We start from the raw sequence: 14,045 nt of genomic DNA on the forward strand, positions 1-14,045 counted from the left end.
CCGGAAGCGGACTGCGGGGTGCCGGCCGAACGCCGGCCATCACCGGGTGCCCGGGAGCGTCTCGCAGACGGACTTGGACCGATGGAGGTCGCTCGCAGCCACTCCCTCCAGCCACTCGTCGCCCGCTGCATCCGCCTTCTCTTCCCTGGCCTCGCGTCCATCCCAGCCGCTCGCATCCTTCTCGCACGCATGGCCGCCGGAGGACGCGGCAGAAAGGCAGACGTCGACGCGTCCAGCCTGAACAATGTCGAACGCCTCATCCTCTGCCAGGCCGTGTATGAGCACGGCTCCGACGCCTGGCCAGAGGTCGCCAAAGTGCTGTCCACGCATCCCATGATCTCGCGTCCCAAAACCTTCACCGCCCAAGTCAGCAACAGCCGTTCTCCTGTAGCACGAGTGGCTGAAGTAACCCTTGTATCTAGACGTGTTCTGTGATCTATACTCAACTAATGGAAGAGGCTGGATTCGAACGGTCAGTTCACCATATGTGTGCTTCCCTCAGCGTCTGAGATTTCCGCCGCAAGCTCGGATGCCCTTGCCGTCCGCCATGGTAGGTGCTTGGACTGGTAGGGTATGTCTCGTCCTAATGCTGAGTAACGCACAGCGCGGGTACACCAGAACTTGGCGGGGATACACTGGCAAAGGCGTTTGCAGGAACTCAAGGAATTGATAGTCGCCGAAGAAACTAGATTCAAGTATGTGTGTTCCGCTGAGAGGTTGCAGTCAGACATACTGAGCCGTGGGTCCTCCAGAACTCTCGTCGCAGAGATTGACGACATCCGTGCTGGACGATGGGACAACAAAATACGCACAGATCTCGGTCTGCCACCCGTGGAGACCGCAAGTCCCAAGCCTGAGCCTGCGGAGACGCACGCGGATGGAGCAACAATTGATGTACAAGAGCCTGCTCCTGCACCTGTCGCTACAGACATGGAGATCGACGAAGCAGCCACCGTCCAAGAATCGTTGGAAGTGGCTTCCGATACGGTATGTGTCGCTAGCGTGACCACGACCGTGTTGAACGACTTCCACTTTACAGAACGCTTCGGAACATGGGGTGCCAGACGCACAGGAGGAATCTGACCTTACTTCAATCGATCAGTCCAGCCCACTGAAAGCTGTGGATAAACCACCTGAAGATGTCTCAGTACGCCCGTCTTACTGTGCATTGAGTATCCTTAAGTTCTGACCTGTCCTGGGACATGTAGCCAGAGCCAGAACATCCCCCAGCGATCGACCTCACTGTCGAGGAAGAACCCGAAGAGCCCACCGATGCGCCTCCTGCACTTCCAGAGCCTGAAGAAACACCAGATGAAGACGTCGACATGTCGATCGAAGCCAGGTCCACCCATTCCCCTGCAGGCGCAGCATCGCCCACCGCTGCTCCAGAGGAGGAAGAATCTATTCCTACGCCAGCAGAAATTGGGGATAGTCCTGAGGCGCAAACGCAGCAAGACGAGGAACAGCCGCCTCCAACGCCGGCAGAATCTCCGGAGACTGCGCTCGCCGACATGGTAGAAGACACTAACCTGGCCAAGCAGGAGGAGTCCGCAGTGTCGACTCCTACTCCGGACGAGCCATCACGCGCTGATGGTGAGAGCCCTCAGAGTTCAGTCGCACCGAATGCTCTAGTGAATGCTGACGAGCACCTTTAGGTAAACGGAAAGCGATGGACATGGATGACTCCCTGTCGGACTCGCAGCGCGACAAGAAACGTGCCCGAGAAGAGTCCGAACCCGTCGACGATGACGAAGCCGGTACGCCTACCTCCCGCCTCCCCACACATCCGCGCGCTCACCCGCCACAGCACCCTCAGCAGGAACTCGCCGCCGGATAGGCCGTCCGCCCGCCATAGACAACCCCGTCGTCTCAAAGCGCTTCCAGAACATGATCGGGATGCTGCACTCCCAGATCTCGCAGCACCGCTATGGCAACATCTTCCACAATCCCATCCGCAAGGCGGAGGCGCCGGACTACCACGACATCGTGAAGCGGCCCATGGACCTCAAGACGATTAAATCGCGCATCAAGGACGGCCTGGTAGCGACGTCGCTCGAGTTCCAGAGGGACGTGTACTTGATGCTTGCGAACGCGATGATGTATAATAGACCGGGCTCTGAGATATATAACATGGCAGAGGAGGTGAGCGTCGTGTTGGTTTTTACTTTTGTGCGCTTGGTGCTCACAACGCGTGGTAGATGATGCAAGAGAGCGAAGTGCAAATCAACACCTTTCGCCAGACCGAGGGTTTTCACCGGATGTAGTTGCTCACTCGTTCTTTGCTCCAATGCGATGATATCCATTCAATTGCGATCGTAACATACACGTACAGATGAGATAGCATTCCGACAAGAAACACAACATTGCGACATCAGAACCAAGGCAGGTACGTCTCCGGCATTCTCGCGAGATTCACGGGGTTCGTTGCGGTAGATATGAAGTTCGTCACGGTCTGCACTACGGGCACATTGGGCAGGTTCTGTGGATCCTTCACGCCGATGGCCTGGAGCGAACGGTCAGAACGTGCGTACTGAGTCCAGGAGCTATTACGTACGTTGTCGCGCTCCGCCTTGCAGCCCAAGACCTCAACTCGCTTGACGACTCCTTCGATGAGCATATTCACAGCACCGCGGAAGCCAGCGTCCTGAGCGACCGGTCTCATGCGGAATGTCAGAACCTCGTCCCGTGCAAACAGACAGAGATGTGACTCGAGATCGAACTGCTGGGGCATTAGGCGGCTTCATAAAGAAATTGACATCAACTCACCTCTGGTTCCGTTAGGCAGCGCCCAATCGTCATGATACCCATCGCGAGTACACCGTCCAGCAAGACGTGACCCATAAAGTGCTGCATGCTGGGCGTTAGCCGGAAAGGTACGACGTCGTTGCTGGCAAGGATCGGGGCTTGCCCCGACATGCCTGCGCTCTCGTGTAAGCCCCTGGAAGCTCGGTAAGGAGAAGTGCGTACTGGGTATCGCCTCGGACATGTAGATCAGTCCAGTTGCACGAGACAAATGGAAACGGTGCGGCAAGCGACCGGCGAGGGACAGCGCGTGGGTCACGAAGCTAGCGGAAGCGATCTGAAGTGCGAATTGCTTGCGCATACGCCACAGTTCACCGGGGCCATTCATGATCCTTGTCATATACTGCTCGACGTGAGCAACGGCCTCCGGTCAGCAAGGGGATGCTTACTCGACTGATGACGTCTGGCGGGACCATCTTGAGAGCAACCTCGTCTGCGATATCCTTTCTCAAAGCGATAAGTTCGGTCCCCCCAACCTACCCCCGTGTGAGTCATATGTATATATATCAAGGAGTAGCGAGCCTCACCTTCTTGCCCGTTGCCCGGAATGCCTCTCGTGCGGTTGAACTGAGTCTCTCTATAGCCATCAAGACAGGGTCCTCGCGTGAGATCCCGGACTCCTCGCAGTGTTGATCGTAGATGTCTCCAAACGTGATGTAGGAGGCATCATTTTGGAGAAGTCGCAGATTACTCGAGCATGGGACCGCGACGGGAAGATGGAAGTGGAGATTCCGTTTCCTACTCTCTTTCTTACGGGAGAGTGTCCTAAGGCTGAGTTAGCTAACGCTGAGAATGGAGTTTCGCAGACGTACAGATTCAAGGTACGAAGCAGATGCATGAGACGTTCTTCCCGACGACAATGCTTGGCAGCAGGAATTTGAGCAGCAAAAGAGGTCTTCGAGTGATCATGGCCGTAGATAGTGAATCTCTTCCAGGAATACCCGTGAGTGCGGCAATTCTCGAATGTCGGCCCAAATTTGAGGAGTCGAACAAAGTTCTGATTATTTTCCTTGTCCTGAGATTGCGTGAGTTTATGTGCCGTTGAGTTCTACTGAACAATACCTCAGTGTATTGGCCCGGGACTTCGATCTCGTCCCATTTGCCGTACTGGAATTCCAGTAAATGGTGACTCAGCATATCGAGAGATTGGACACGGGGCCTTGCATCAAGGTATTTTTCATATCTGTCCCTCCAGCGCTGCAGCCGCTGGATCAATTCGGCCAGAGTGGGTTTCCCCTTGATGAAATCGTCGTCCCAATTTTGCTGCAGACGTAAGTTACTTTTGACACTATGCATGTCAGAGGACGCTGTTAACTTACTCGAATGGGCCCCGACAGACTCTGTGCGAACCTCTCGATGGTCTGCACAGTTGCGGGATGCAGCTGACCGTCGTCCGAGTTGTATCTTGACATGGAGTGCTGCAAAACATGATGTTAGCTTCAGGTGGTCAGTCAACCGGCTGAATCGCACTGACTTGCACAGCATCTTGTAGAAGGATGCAGGTGAGCCTGTAGATCTCTTCTTCGGACGTCGCCCTGAATCTGCTGGAGATATTGTCCACCATTGTTTCCATGCTGAGTATCAATAGCGGGAAAGCCGTCTTCAATATCTGCACCACCTCCTCAACGTAATCCGGCGACTGGCGAGGAGCATGCGGCATCGCAGCATCTGCGGGACGAGAGTCGCCCGCAGCACCGGTCGAACGCGCAGGTGATTGCTGCATCGCCGCACTCGTGTCATCAGCCATCCTGACGTCGCCGTTGGCATCCAGTGCGCTATCATGACCGCCTTCGCTTCTATGCTGGTTAGCCGCACGTTGGGCAGCAATCGCCGCTGCTTTCGCTGCCTGATGCCTGGCCAGATTCAAGTCTTCCTTCGTCGTGCGTAGCTGGAAGAACAAGGCCTGGAGGGTGTCTGGTGAATCATCTAGTCATGCAGAGATGCCCGCACACGTACCTGAGGATAAAGCTTGGCTAAATTGAGCAGAAGGTACCGCGCTTGTTTCAACTCCCGTTGTGAGAGCGAGAGACAAAGTTGTGGAATCAATGTGATCCAGTACCAGTAGGCAGCGTCACCTTTGTAGGTGTCAAACGCTCGAGAGATCGTGAGACTGCCATCGTCTACACTCAAGAGCCACAGGACGCGGGCGAGAAGCGGTCGACTCTTCCTGTTCCTGTACAAGCCGGCAGCCTGAAGATAGCAGTGAACAGCCTGCGCTGCGAGCACCATCTCGCCAGGATTTTCTTTGAATAGACGATCTTGATGTCTGCCCCAAGCGGCCCATCCCTTCGCTTGCATCATGTCTAGCTGGATTGCTTGTCCGAATGCCGCATTCGCTTCCTCGTTGCGGCCGAACTTGGCGTAGAACATGGCTTTGAGCGTATAGAACTCGGCTTTCTGGGTGGTGGAGAAGTAGATCAAATTCGTATTATTGATGACCTCTAGTCCTGCCTGAAGGTCGCCGGGCTTCTGGTAATGGCATCGAGCTTGCTCTCTGAGCTTCAGGAAAGCTTCCGATATCTCAATGTTCGGCAGGGTATAAATCCTGTTGAGTTGACTGAAGCAAACGTCTAATAGGTCGTGTTTTCGAGCGACATGGGCAAACCGATTGATGATCCAAGCTGTCTCGTGGTATCCCCGATATCCAAACGTCGGTGCGCTGCTACCGCTAGCTCCTGCCGCAGAGCCATTGTTGATCATAGGGATATACGTCTTGTTGATGGCGTTGAAAACATTCTGCCTCCAGGCAACGAGGTCGCTCCATATGCTGATATCATCGTATTGGTTAGGCAATCGCTCTCGCCATGCCTGGAGCACCATCTTGAGATCTGCAGATTTCCTTTCCAGAGTCTGCGGCACCGTGCCGGCGAGGGAGCCGAAGATTGACACTGCCTCTTGCAATTCTACAAACTGCTGGAAGTGTTGCAACAGTGGGACATGAGCGGCAGAGAGATGCGGTGGCAAGTTCGTCCACTTCCGGAGCGACAGTTGCATGGCGTCTTCCATCATCCTCGTGAAGTCGGCGGTCTTGAAGTTGTCGGTACCGGATGTCCTCTCCAAGTAAATGAACGCCTCGAACACCCTGCGTCGTGGTGTTGCTACGTCGGGCAGGAGGTTGATCTGTTCTTCGAGCTGGCCCAATTGCTCTGAGTCCACCCAATCCTTGGTACGCCACGCGCTCTCGAGTATCAGTTCATGGTTGTTCTCTGCACGCGCCAGGTCATGGAGCACCTCCCATTGCTGCAGCTTCTCGGCTGCCAACATCCAGTGATCCTCCCATAGGCAGAATTCGGCCTCGGAAAACGGGATATTGCCAGTACGCGTCTTGCTCTGGGCTGTCTCGTATACACTAGAAGCCTGCTCCCACATACCGCATTGTTCATACGCTACGGCTATGTTCGTCTCCGGATACAATGCGTGACGACGCCACAAGCCGTAGAAGATATCTTCCTCGGCCAACTCCGCATACATCTCAGCGAGCGAGTCGTAGACTGTGTCGCGAACGACGGCCTCGTCCTCGCGTAGATGATCCAATGAGGAGGTCAGGTACTCCGCGGCGACATGCCAGGCACCGAATGTCTTCGCTAAATACTTCACCAGATGTGGCGGAAGGTTCATCGGTGGTGAACACGCTAGAACACCCTCTAGCAACGTTTGGATGACATTCGGGCGTAGCTCGACTTGTTTGGCGTGGTAGTCTTTGCTTAACAAGGCGATGAAGTGATGCGTGATATCCGTCTGCTCGCGTCTGGATAGACAAGCCCATGCCGACGGAAATAGGGAAACCCAGACGTCATGGACCTTCTGCGGATCGAGGTAGAGCAGGCGCTGCATGGGTCGAACCAGAGATGAAGCAGTCTCCGGGGCGAGAGGCGGAGAGGTGAATGACTCCTCCAGAGACCCTTTCCGATCAGGAACGATGGCGCAATCCGAGTCAACTGAGCCGAGGAGTAAGTGTAGCGCAAGGAACATCCAATTATGGTCGGCCAATGCCTCCCAACTCTGGACACCAATGATGTATGTCAGGCGACTGAATAGCGACCGAGGAATGCTGACGTCCATGAGGTCAATGAAGCGTTCCCGCAGAGATAGGTCCGTCGCTCGACAGCCCAGGAGAAAGGACTGCTCTAGTTTCGTGGTGAGATCTGTCCGTCGTAAGCTTGGCTCAGTGTAGATGTCGTAGATCAACTCGAGGTACATGTGGAAGAGGGACTCGGCTCGATCACCACGCAACTCGAACGCAGCCATCTTCTGAAGCAGGGTCGCTTTCTCTTTGGGGGTAGGGTACGGGTCTCGCTTGTTCATCGCCCACTCTCTCGCAATCTCGAGGACGGCCTTGCACAAGCTATGGCTCTTCGACTTTTCGGCACATGCAACCAAGGCGCTAAGCAACCACTTCCTCTGTTCTCCAAGATAGGCCACGGACGACTGCGAGATCTCCAGTATGTTCATGATCAGGCGCACATTCTGCTCGAAGCCAGAAGTTGATTGGGAGGATTGGATGTGATCTCGAGCTAATCTGCTGAGGAGCTTCATCAGAGGTCCGGCGAACGGTTCTATGCGTTCAGGCGTGAACTGAACGATCGACTTCAACATGAGCAAGATGCCTCGTAAGACAGGCGTAGTATTGGCCCGTAACTCCTCGGTGTTCCTCAAGTTCTCGCTGATAGAAGTGTAGACAAATGCGTGAAACTCGGGCATTTCCGACGGTTGTTCTTCATCTTCTTTGGGAACGGGGAAGAGGCGAATGAGGCGATCGTAGACGGCATGCAGCGAGTCCTGGAGATGGTTGTCCTCGCTGAGAAGTCCCTTGCGAACAAGCCTAGAGAGGATACCGGCGTTGGCCATGACCCATGCATCGTCCTTTTCCGCGGAGATGACTTGCAATACTTTTGCCGAACTCTGCGCTTGAGAAAGCATTGCCGGATCTCCCTTGACTTCGTTCTGTGAAGAGTTTTTAGACGAGATGAAGAAGGTTTGAGCAGAGCTACGTACCTGCTCAAGAGCACGAGAGAAAAAATGCAGTTTGAACGTCACATCACTCCACCCTCTGGGCCCCACGATCGACCGCAGGAGCTCGAGAGCTCGAGGCAAAATGGCAGCACGAGTCTGCGCATCATGTGCGATGGTGCACAGCCGTACGAGGTAGCTGACTATGCTCTCACGCAAGGGCAAGGGAGTGATCCAAGTGCCTTCTTCAGCAGAGTCGGTATCCATCGCATCTTCAGTCGTGTATGTGCCCGGAGCAGAGTTTGTCGCCTGTTGCTCCCAATCAAAGACGACCTGCAGTATCTCCACCGACAAGGATCGACACTCGTAGAGAGTTCGGATGTCATGCGACCCCTGACCTAGGCCAAGCTTTGAAACGTAGTTGACGATGTGAGGTATGAATAGCGCCCTGACAGGATAGAATAGCGAACGTTGCCGGACAATGAGATGGTAGATGAGGGCGACTTGCTGCCACCCTGCACCTTCTTCTGCGAGGAGTCGACGCGTAGTTCTCGCCCACTGTGGAAAAACGCCATCGAAGGTTTGCGATCGGAGCAGGACAGGTGCTATGATGTCGAGGGCTTGCCGCACAAGGGCCTTGGCTTCGATATGAGGTGGCTTCAGCAATCCTGTCCAGACACGAAGATGGAACTTTTGAGGTCCTTCGAAAGCCTCAAAGAAGCGGGCAGCGAGAAGGTACGCCGTCTGCTTGACGATGGCATCTTCGCTGGTGATATAATGCCATGCACATCGTATGATATCTTTCTTTGCGTCTTGTAGGTATTCCGGGTAGCGGTGTACCATGACGGTGGTCAGATGCAGTAACTCTATCTTGAAGATGTCGTCATCTTGCGCAAAGGCCGCGTCGTCGTTCATTGGTTGCCATATGTGCACATGTATCTTGTTGACGAGGCTTTCATCGAGTAGTCCCAGCTTTGTCGACGAGCGCGTAGCATGCACTAACAGCGTCGGCGTAACCACGTATTGGATGAAATACACCTTCTGCGATTGTGGAACGGACTCGTCACGGAACCAGATGACGAAGCGAGTGAGCATATTCCGCCGGAATGCGAGATCGTCACTGAAGGCAACGTGTTGGTAAAAGAATTGAGTAACGCGGACGACGTCCCAGGGAAGGTTCCGCGAGAAGACGGACACCAAGGAGAACAGGAGGTCGATACGCGGCATCTGCTGCAGGGCCTGCATGAGGATCGATATCAGCAGAGAGTACCGTTGCCTGACGTCGCCGACGGCAGAGCCCAGCGGATCAATGTCCGTAGGCTCGATAGCCCACAAGGCTAGCATAACGTCCACGACGTACGCATTGGATGCCAACCACCCCGGGATCAGCTCCGCCAAGTCGCCACACACTAGCAGCCCAGGCAAGACCAAGCTGGGGTCTCGACTTTCGAAACAGACGGAGACGATGACTGAAGTTCGAGACGCAAGTTCTCGCAGCACGTTGGCCGCTAGCTTGGCTTGCAAGATGCTCCGAAGAGTGCGGACGTGCCGAGGAAAGTGGAGGTGGCGCATGAAGAAATCGACGGCCTCCACTGGGTAGCGATCCAGGTACTTGGCGAGCGGCTCAGAAAATGGGCTCTGTCCAGAGAAATGCATCTGAGCTTCTGTCTGTACGATGGCGTTCACCAAGTTCTCGAGGAAGATGTGCGCCGCTGACGGTAGTAGGTGGAAGATATTGGCCAATCTGACGAGTTTTGTGATGCCCTCATTCTCTACAAGCGGCAGTCTCGAAGATGCCTGCAGCATCTGAGGATCGGCGACGACACGGAAATGGTCGAGTAGCTTGTGACCGATTTCCACCTTGAAGTAGTTCGTGAGCAATTCGAGCAACCGTGCCAGACCCTCTAGCCCCGGTATAGATAGTCGCTTCGGATCCGCTAAATTCATCAAAATCGGCCGCAGTCCTGTCTGCAGAAGCTCCTTGGGCAGTCTGCTTTGGTGGGTTAGGACCATACGAAGACCCTCATGTGCGACCTCTTTGACCTCTGCATTCGGCGAGTAAAGCGATTTGAAGTACACTCCTGTGACCCTGAGCGAAGTCATCAGCGGGCGCGGCGAGACCGTCGATGGGAAAGGTGAATTTACCTCTGGCGCGTCTGATGTTGCTTGGCAAAGAAATCCGTCAGCGGCATGGACGCAGTCAACAGCTTGATGCATGCTACTCGAAGCTTGATGATCTCCATGCTCATTTGTCTCGCGTTATTCCTCCCGACCAGAGCCAGGTCGTCGGCATCTGCCAGAGCCAAGGTCTCGTGAAGAAGACGAAGCAGCTCGTCATTCAGCTCGGGCAGGGGTGGTTGCAGGCTGATGCAGTACCTGACAGCCTCGATAATTCCGATCTGCATCTGGAACGGTAGGGCACGGAGGGGCTTGGTGTAGAGCTGGGACAAGAGTCGATCGCGATTGGACATGAAGAGTTCCGCCGGTCGTTTGTGGTAGAGCTCAGCTAGGAGCTCGACGCACTTCTGCGCCGCGGTACGAACTATGGCGCTGGAGCTAGCGAGTTCTGCCATAATGATGTTCATGAGGACCGCAAGCTTCATCCTGGCCGAGGACCCTTCTTCACCCAATGGCGGGGACTCCGTGACTCCAACGCGGATGACTTCCAGCAGAACACCAACGACGTGTTCTACGTCACGAGGGAGATCATACTGCATATCCTTCAGGACACACAGAAGGACACGGATGAGATCAAGCTCGCGATCATTGACCCATTTAACTCCTAGTCCCGGAATGCGAGTCATGATACGGATTCCGCTACAACCAGCGGCTCTCCGCACCCAGGCATCTTCTAGACAGAGTGCGCTGAAACGAGCGGCGACTTGGCTGAGAGTCGGCGCGATGTCCTGCGTAGTCACGTCTGGCGAGTTCGACATGTCTACCAATTCATTGAGGAGAGCGGAGAGTAGCTCCTGGGCCTTCTGTGCTTCCACAGCATTGTCGCGGGCAAGTCCGTGAGGCATCGCGTCGAGGAAACATGTCAACTGCTGACTCGGATACCTTCTGAGGGCGGGATCCTTGGACGAATTTCGGCGCACTTCAGAGAAGACGATACATCTCGACACGTCCTGCAGCGTCTTCTCGGCCTGCTCCTTCAGACCTTCTATGTGGATCGCGTCATGAAGGCCCTCCAGACATGTCAGGAAAACTTGTTCCCTATCGCGACTCCTTATCCCCTGCAATTCCATCGGTGAATTGGCTGTCACGAAGGGGACCTGAGGAACTTACCTCATGGAGGAGCAGAGCAAGGCACGTCTCCAGATAGTTGTACGCATGCAGACGGTATGCAGTCCCGCCCCTCGCACTGACGAGAGTGGTTTGCGCTAAGGCAACGACAGGGCTGAGCTCGATGGCCTGCATGACCCCTCCAAACGATACTCGAGCCTTCGTCAAATCGGAGTGATGGAGGTAATCAAGCGAGGGCTCCTTGTCCAAAAGCCGTCGATTTCGCCCACCAAGTTTACCCAAAATACGAATGGTGGTATGAGAATGTTGGTGGTTCGCGGGAAGTGGCTTCAGTTGCTTGTGCAGCGCTTCCATCAGCTCTCGAAGGACCGTATTCAGAGTTGGGTCCAGGAAGTCCGGAGTGAGGTTGTCGATGCATAACTCCAAAGTGCGAAGGCCTTGGGATACCATCTCTAGTGTTCCCTGCAGCGCGAGAACGAGAGGACGCATTAAGTACGAGAGGTAAGGGAGGAGGTGCGTGAGGCGTAATGGGACAGTGAGGCACAGTTCTGCGACAAGATCGCGAGTGGAGCCCTCGGATATGAGCAGCTGACGGTTCAGGCATTCCAACATCTCGGGAAGTAGAGGCAGGACCTCTTTGTAGAGTAGCTCGAATCTGCCTCCTCCTCCACCGATGGCTCGAAAGAGAAGCCTGAGGAGTAGGAAATAGTTCGTGGGCTTCGCGGCCTTCGCGGCTAGCGGGAAGCAGTCCATAATCAGCTTGCCCAGATGGGAAGCCAGGATGGGTTCGTTAGCCGTAGGGAAGAGCCCGACAGCACCGAAGGTTAACTTGAACATGCGGATGACGACGGCGGCGGTCTTGTCATCATGGTCGCCGAGCTCGGGTAGGTGATTGACGAGAAATCGAAGCACGATTGCGACGAGTGTTGGAGAACTCGACTCCCTGCTGAAAAGTACTTGCGCCAGGTGCATCAGGACTGGATGTTTCTCGGTATATGCGAAGAAAAACTCGATTTTCTGAGTCCAAACTTCTTGAAAGACGTGCAGGTTGACCTCGATCAGGCCATTTCCTAGCCATTCTAAGGCCTCATGAGCTTCTCGAGGCTCGCCGTCGAAAGCTGCAACACAGCGGATAGAGCTATCGAACAGGCGCGAGACAATGGTACCGTCTGGGACAGGTGCGTCACTTTCTTCAGAGCAGCCAACATGGCACGAAATCCAGGCATCAACGTTCGAACAAGCTGACGATGTCCTATGTGAATGATCCCGTTCATGAATGTCTTCATAATCTTCTACAGGATTATAACTCACCGATAAGAGCGTCGCTTGTCTTTTCGACAGCGTACATAGCACCGCCAACGGGTCTTGCCTTCTCGATGGTCGTATAGTCCACGGCACCTTCGTCGTCCTTCCCTTTCTCCGTCTTGCTCAGGTTGGCTATCTTGTTCGCCAGATATGCTTGAACATCCGCAATGCTGCTCATTTTGTCCACTGTCGCATCCAGCACGGACCGGATGGTTCGCGCGGCATTCGGCTGAGTGTCCTTCATGACGATTTGGTCTATGAGCCCGAAGATGACCTTGGCGCACAGATGATGCAAAGCATCAGGAAGGCGAGGATCTAGCAAGTGGCGCAGGAAGAGCTGGCAGACGTTCGTGAGCTGTGCTGGGGTCATGTCCGTTCGGAGGTGGTGGGCAAGGTCGCCTGCACACGCGAAGGCGTTCTGCCTACAATAGCCACGCATTGAGACTTCCATGCAAGCTGTATTGATGTGAGGGACCCGTACCTAATGGCTTCTCTGCAGCCCACACCTGTACCCCAAAGTACTCGATCATCGAATATTTTATCGATATAGGGGATTATAGCCCGGCGGTAGTGAGTGCTCAGCAGATGTCGAAATACGACCATCAAATCCTGTTTGCGTTCATGAATTACTGAAAATAATCGTTGCACGAAGTATGCGTACTCGTCGTGCAGCAATTGCCATTGGAGGACAATCTTGGAGTAGGCGAACGCAGGTGATAGCCAAGGTATCTCCCTCTGCGCCGAACTGTTCTGTTCCTCCGCGATACATGAATGCCAGGCATGAAAGCAACTTGATTTGCGAAGACGTGAAGTCGGCGTAAACAGTCGGACTTTTGAAGCCAGGTGCCATTCCCGCCCAGTGACCACCCATGGCTTCGTGATCCTCCTTGGCCTTTCGTTGGACAGGCGCTTCGACCATCAAGACAGAGACGTTCAGAGGAAGAAGCGCCTGTAGCGCAGGGAGGACCATTTGTCTGTACGTCTGAGTGAGGGAGACAGTCGCCATGGCGTACTCTCCCAGGACTTTGAAGCTACGCTGAGCAGGAAGTGCTACATTGGGATCCGCGACAGCAGACTCCTCCGATAGTGTTTCGTCGACTAATCCCTGGATGTTGCGGAGGACCTCTGCGTATAGGTCCAAGTACTCTTTGAGCAATTCATCGGTGAGTACCCTGTAGGAGCGCACGATGTCGCCGATGATTTTGCAGCAAACGCTGCCATTCTCCTCGTTGTCGGTACGCAGCAGATAGAGCATGCCGGAGAAGAGAGGACCGGCTTGAGGCTTCACTCCCTCGTTCGAAGGTAAGCGGTGAATTATGTCCAGCAGGCAACGCCTGAACTGAAACTCGACTGAGTCCTTGTTGTAAGCAACCTCTCCGGACCTGAGGATGTCCAAGAGGATCGGAACCATATGAGGGATGACGCGAGCTGCCTCGGCTTCCCGCACTACGTCTATCATCTCTCGCAGCTCATAGGCAACATTGAGTTTCGTCTTCAAGTCTGAAGCGGGGTCAGTGTGATTTCAGGACAATGTGTACAGGCAACTTACCTGTCCCAGGATCAGCCACACGAGCCGCCCGCATCTCCAGGTCGGCGGCCGTGGTCAGAGTCGGCGTGCCGTCCATGGTGAACGGGGACACCAATAGAATAGTTCAATGTAATTGCTGATTGATTTCCAGTACAGACAAGAAGCGAAGACAGAGGCGGAGGTCAGTGGCACTAGCGGAGCGGGGGGGAGGACA

At 54.6% G+C, this 14,045-nt stretch overlaps 2 protein-coding genes across 2 annotated transcripts; one reads left to right on the plus strand and one right to left on the minus strand.

The window, feature by feature from the left end:
- The first annotated feature begins 75 nt into the window (after window positions 1-75).
- B0H18DRAFT_965813 (uncharacterized protein) lies at window positions 76-2,283 on the plus strand. Its single transcript, XM_048043288.1, has 10 exons — window positions 76-366; window positions 423-472; window positions 525-550; window positions 605-695; window positions 753-987; window positions 1,040-1,147; window positions 1,209-1,593; window positions 1,656-1,757; window positions 1,808-2,142; window positions 2,199-2,283. The coding sequence occupies exons 1-10, from the start codon at window positions 82-84 to the stop codon at window positions 2,262-2,264; spliced, it is 1,683 nt and encodes a 560-aa protein (XP_047900970.1). The 5' UTR covers window positions 76-81; the 3' UTR covers window positions 2,265-2,283.
- Window positions 2,284-2,371: 88 nt separating this feature from the next.
- B0H18DRAFT_1132991 (atypical/PIKK/TRRAP protein kinase) lies at window positions 2,372-13,928 on the minus strand (the record flags this gene model as incomplete). The annotated part of the gene is made up of 18 exons (XM_048035569.1): window positions 2,372-2,503; window positions 2,555-2,719; window positions 2,767-2,918; window positions 2,968-3,145; window positions 3,192-3,278; window positions 3,330-3,567; window positions 3,615-3,817; window positions 3,865-4,065; window positions 4,122-4,220; window positions 4,277-4,705; window positions 4,759-9,841; window positions 9,898-10,988; window positions 11,041-12,188; window positions 12,212-12,250; window positions 12,310-12,725; window positions 12,785-12,912; window positions 12,965-13,803; window positions 13,853-13,928. The coding sequence occupies 18 exons, from the start codon at window positions 13,926-13,928 to the stop codon at window positions 2,372-2,374; spliced, it is 10,704 nt and encodes a 3,567-aa protein (XP_047900971.1).
- Between the last annotated feature and the right edge of the window lie 117 nt (window positions 13,929-14,045).

This window comes from Fomitopsis serialis, assembly GCF_022376445.1.
Source record: "Fomitopsis serialis strain Sig1Antser10 chromosome Unknown B0H18scaffold_1, whole genome shotgun sequence".
Classification (NCBI taxonomy): Eukaryota; Fungi; Basidiomycota; class Agaricomycetes; order Polyporales; family Fomitopsidaceae; genus Fomitopsis; species Fomitopsis serialis.

Excerpts from the sequence above, each read along its gene's own strand:
- B0H18DRAFT_965813 (XM_048043288.1), top strand. The coding sequence starts at position 82 with ATGGAGGTCGCTCGCAGCCACTCCCTCCAGCCACTCGTCGCCCGCTGC. Across the intron at positions 473-524 it reads GAAGAGGCTGGATTCGAACG|CTCGGATGCCCTTGCCGTCC; the intron begins GTCAGTTCACCA and ends TTCCGCCGCAAG. Across the intron at positions 988-1,039 it reads TGGAAGTGGCTTCCGATACG|AACGCTTCGGAACATGGGGT; the intron begins GTATGTGTCGCT and ends TCCACTTTACAG.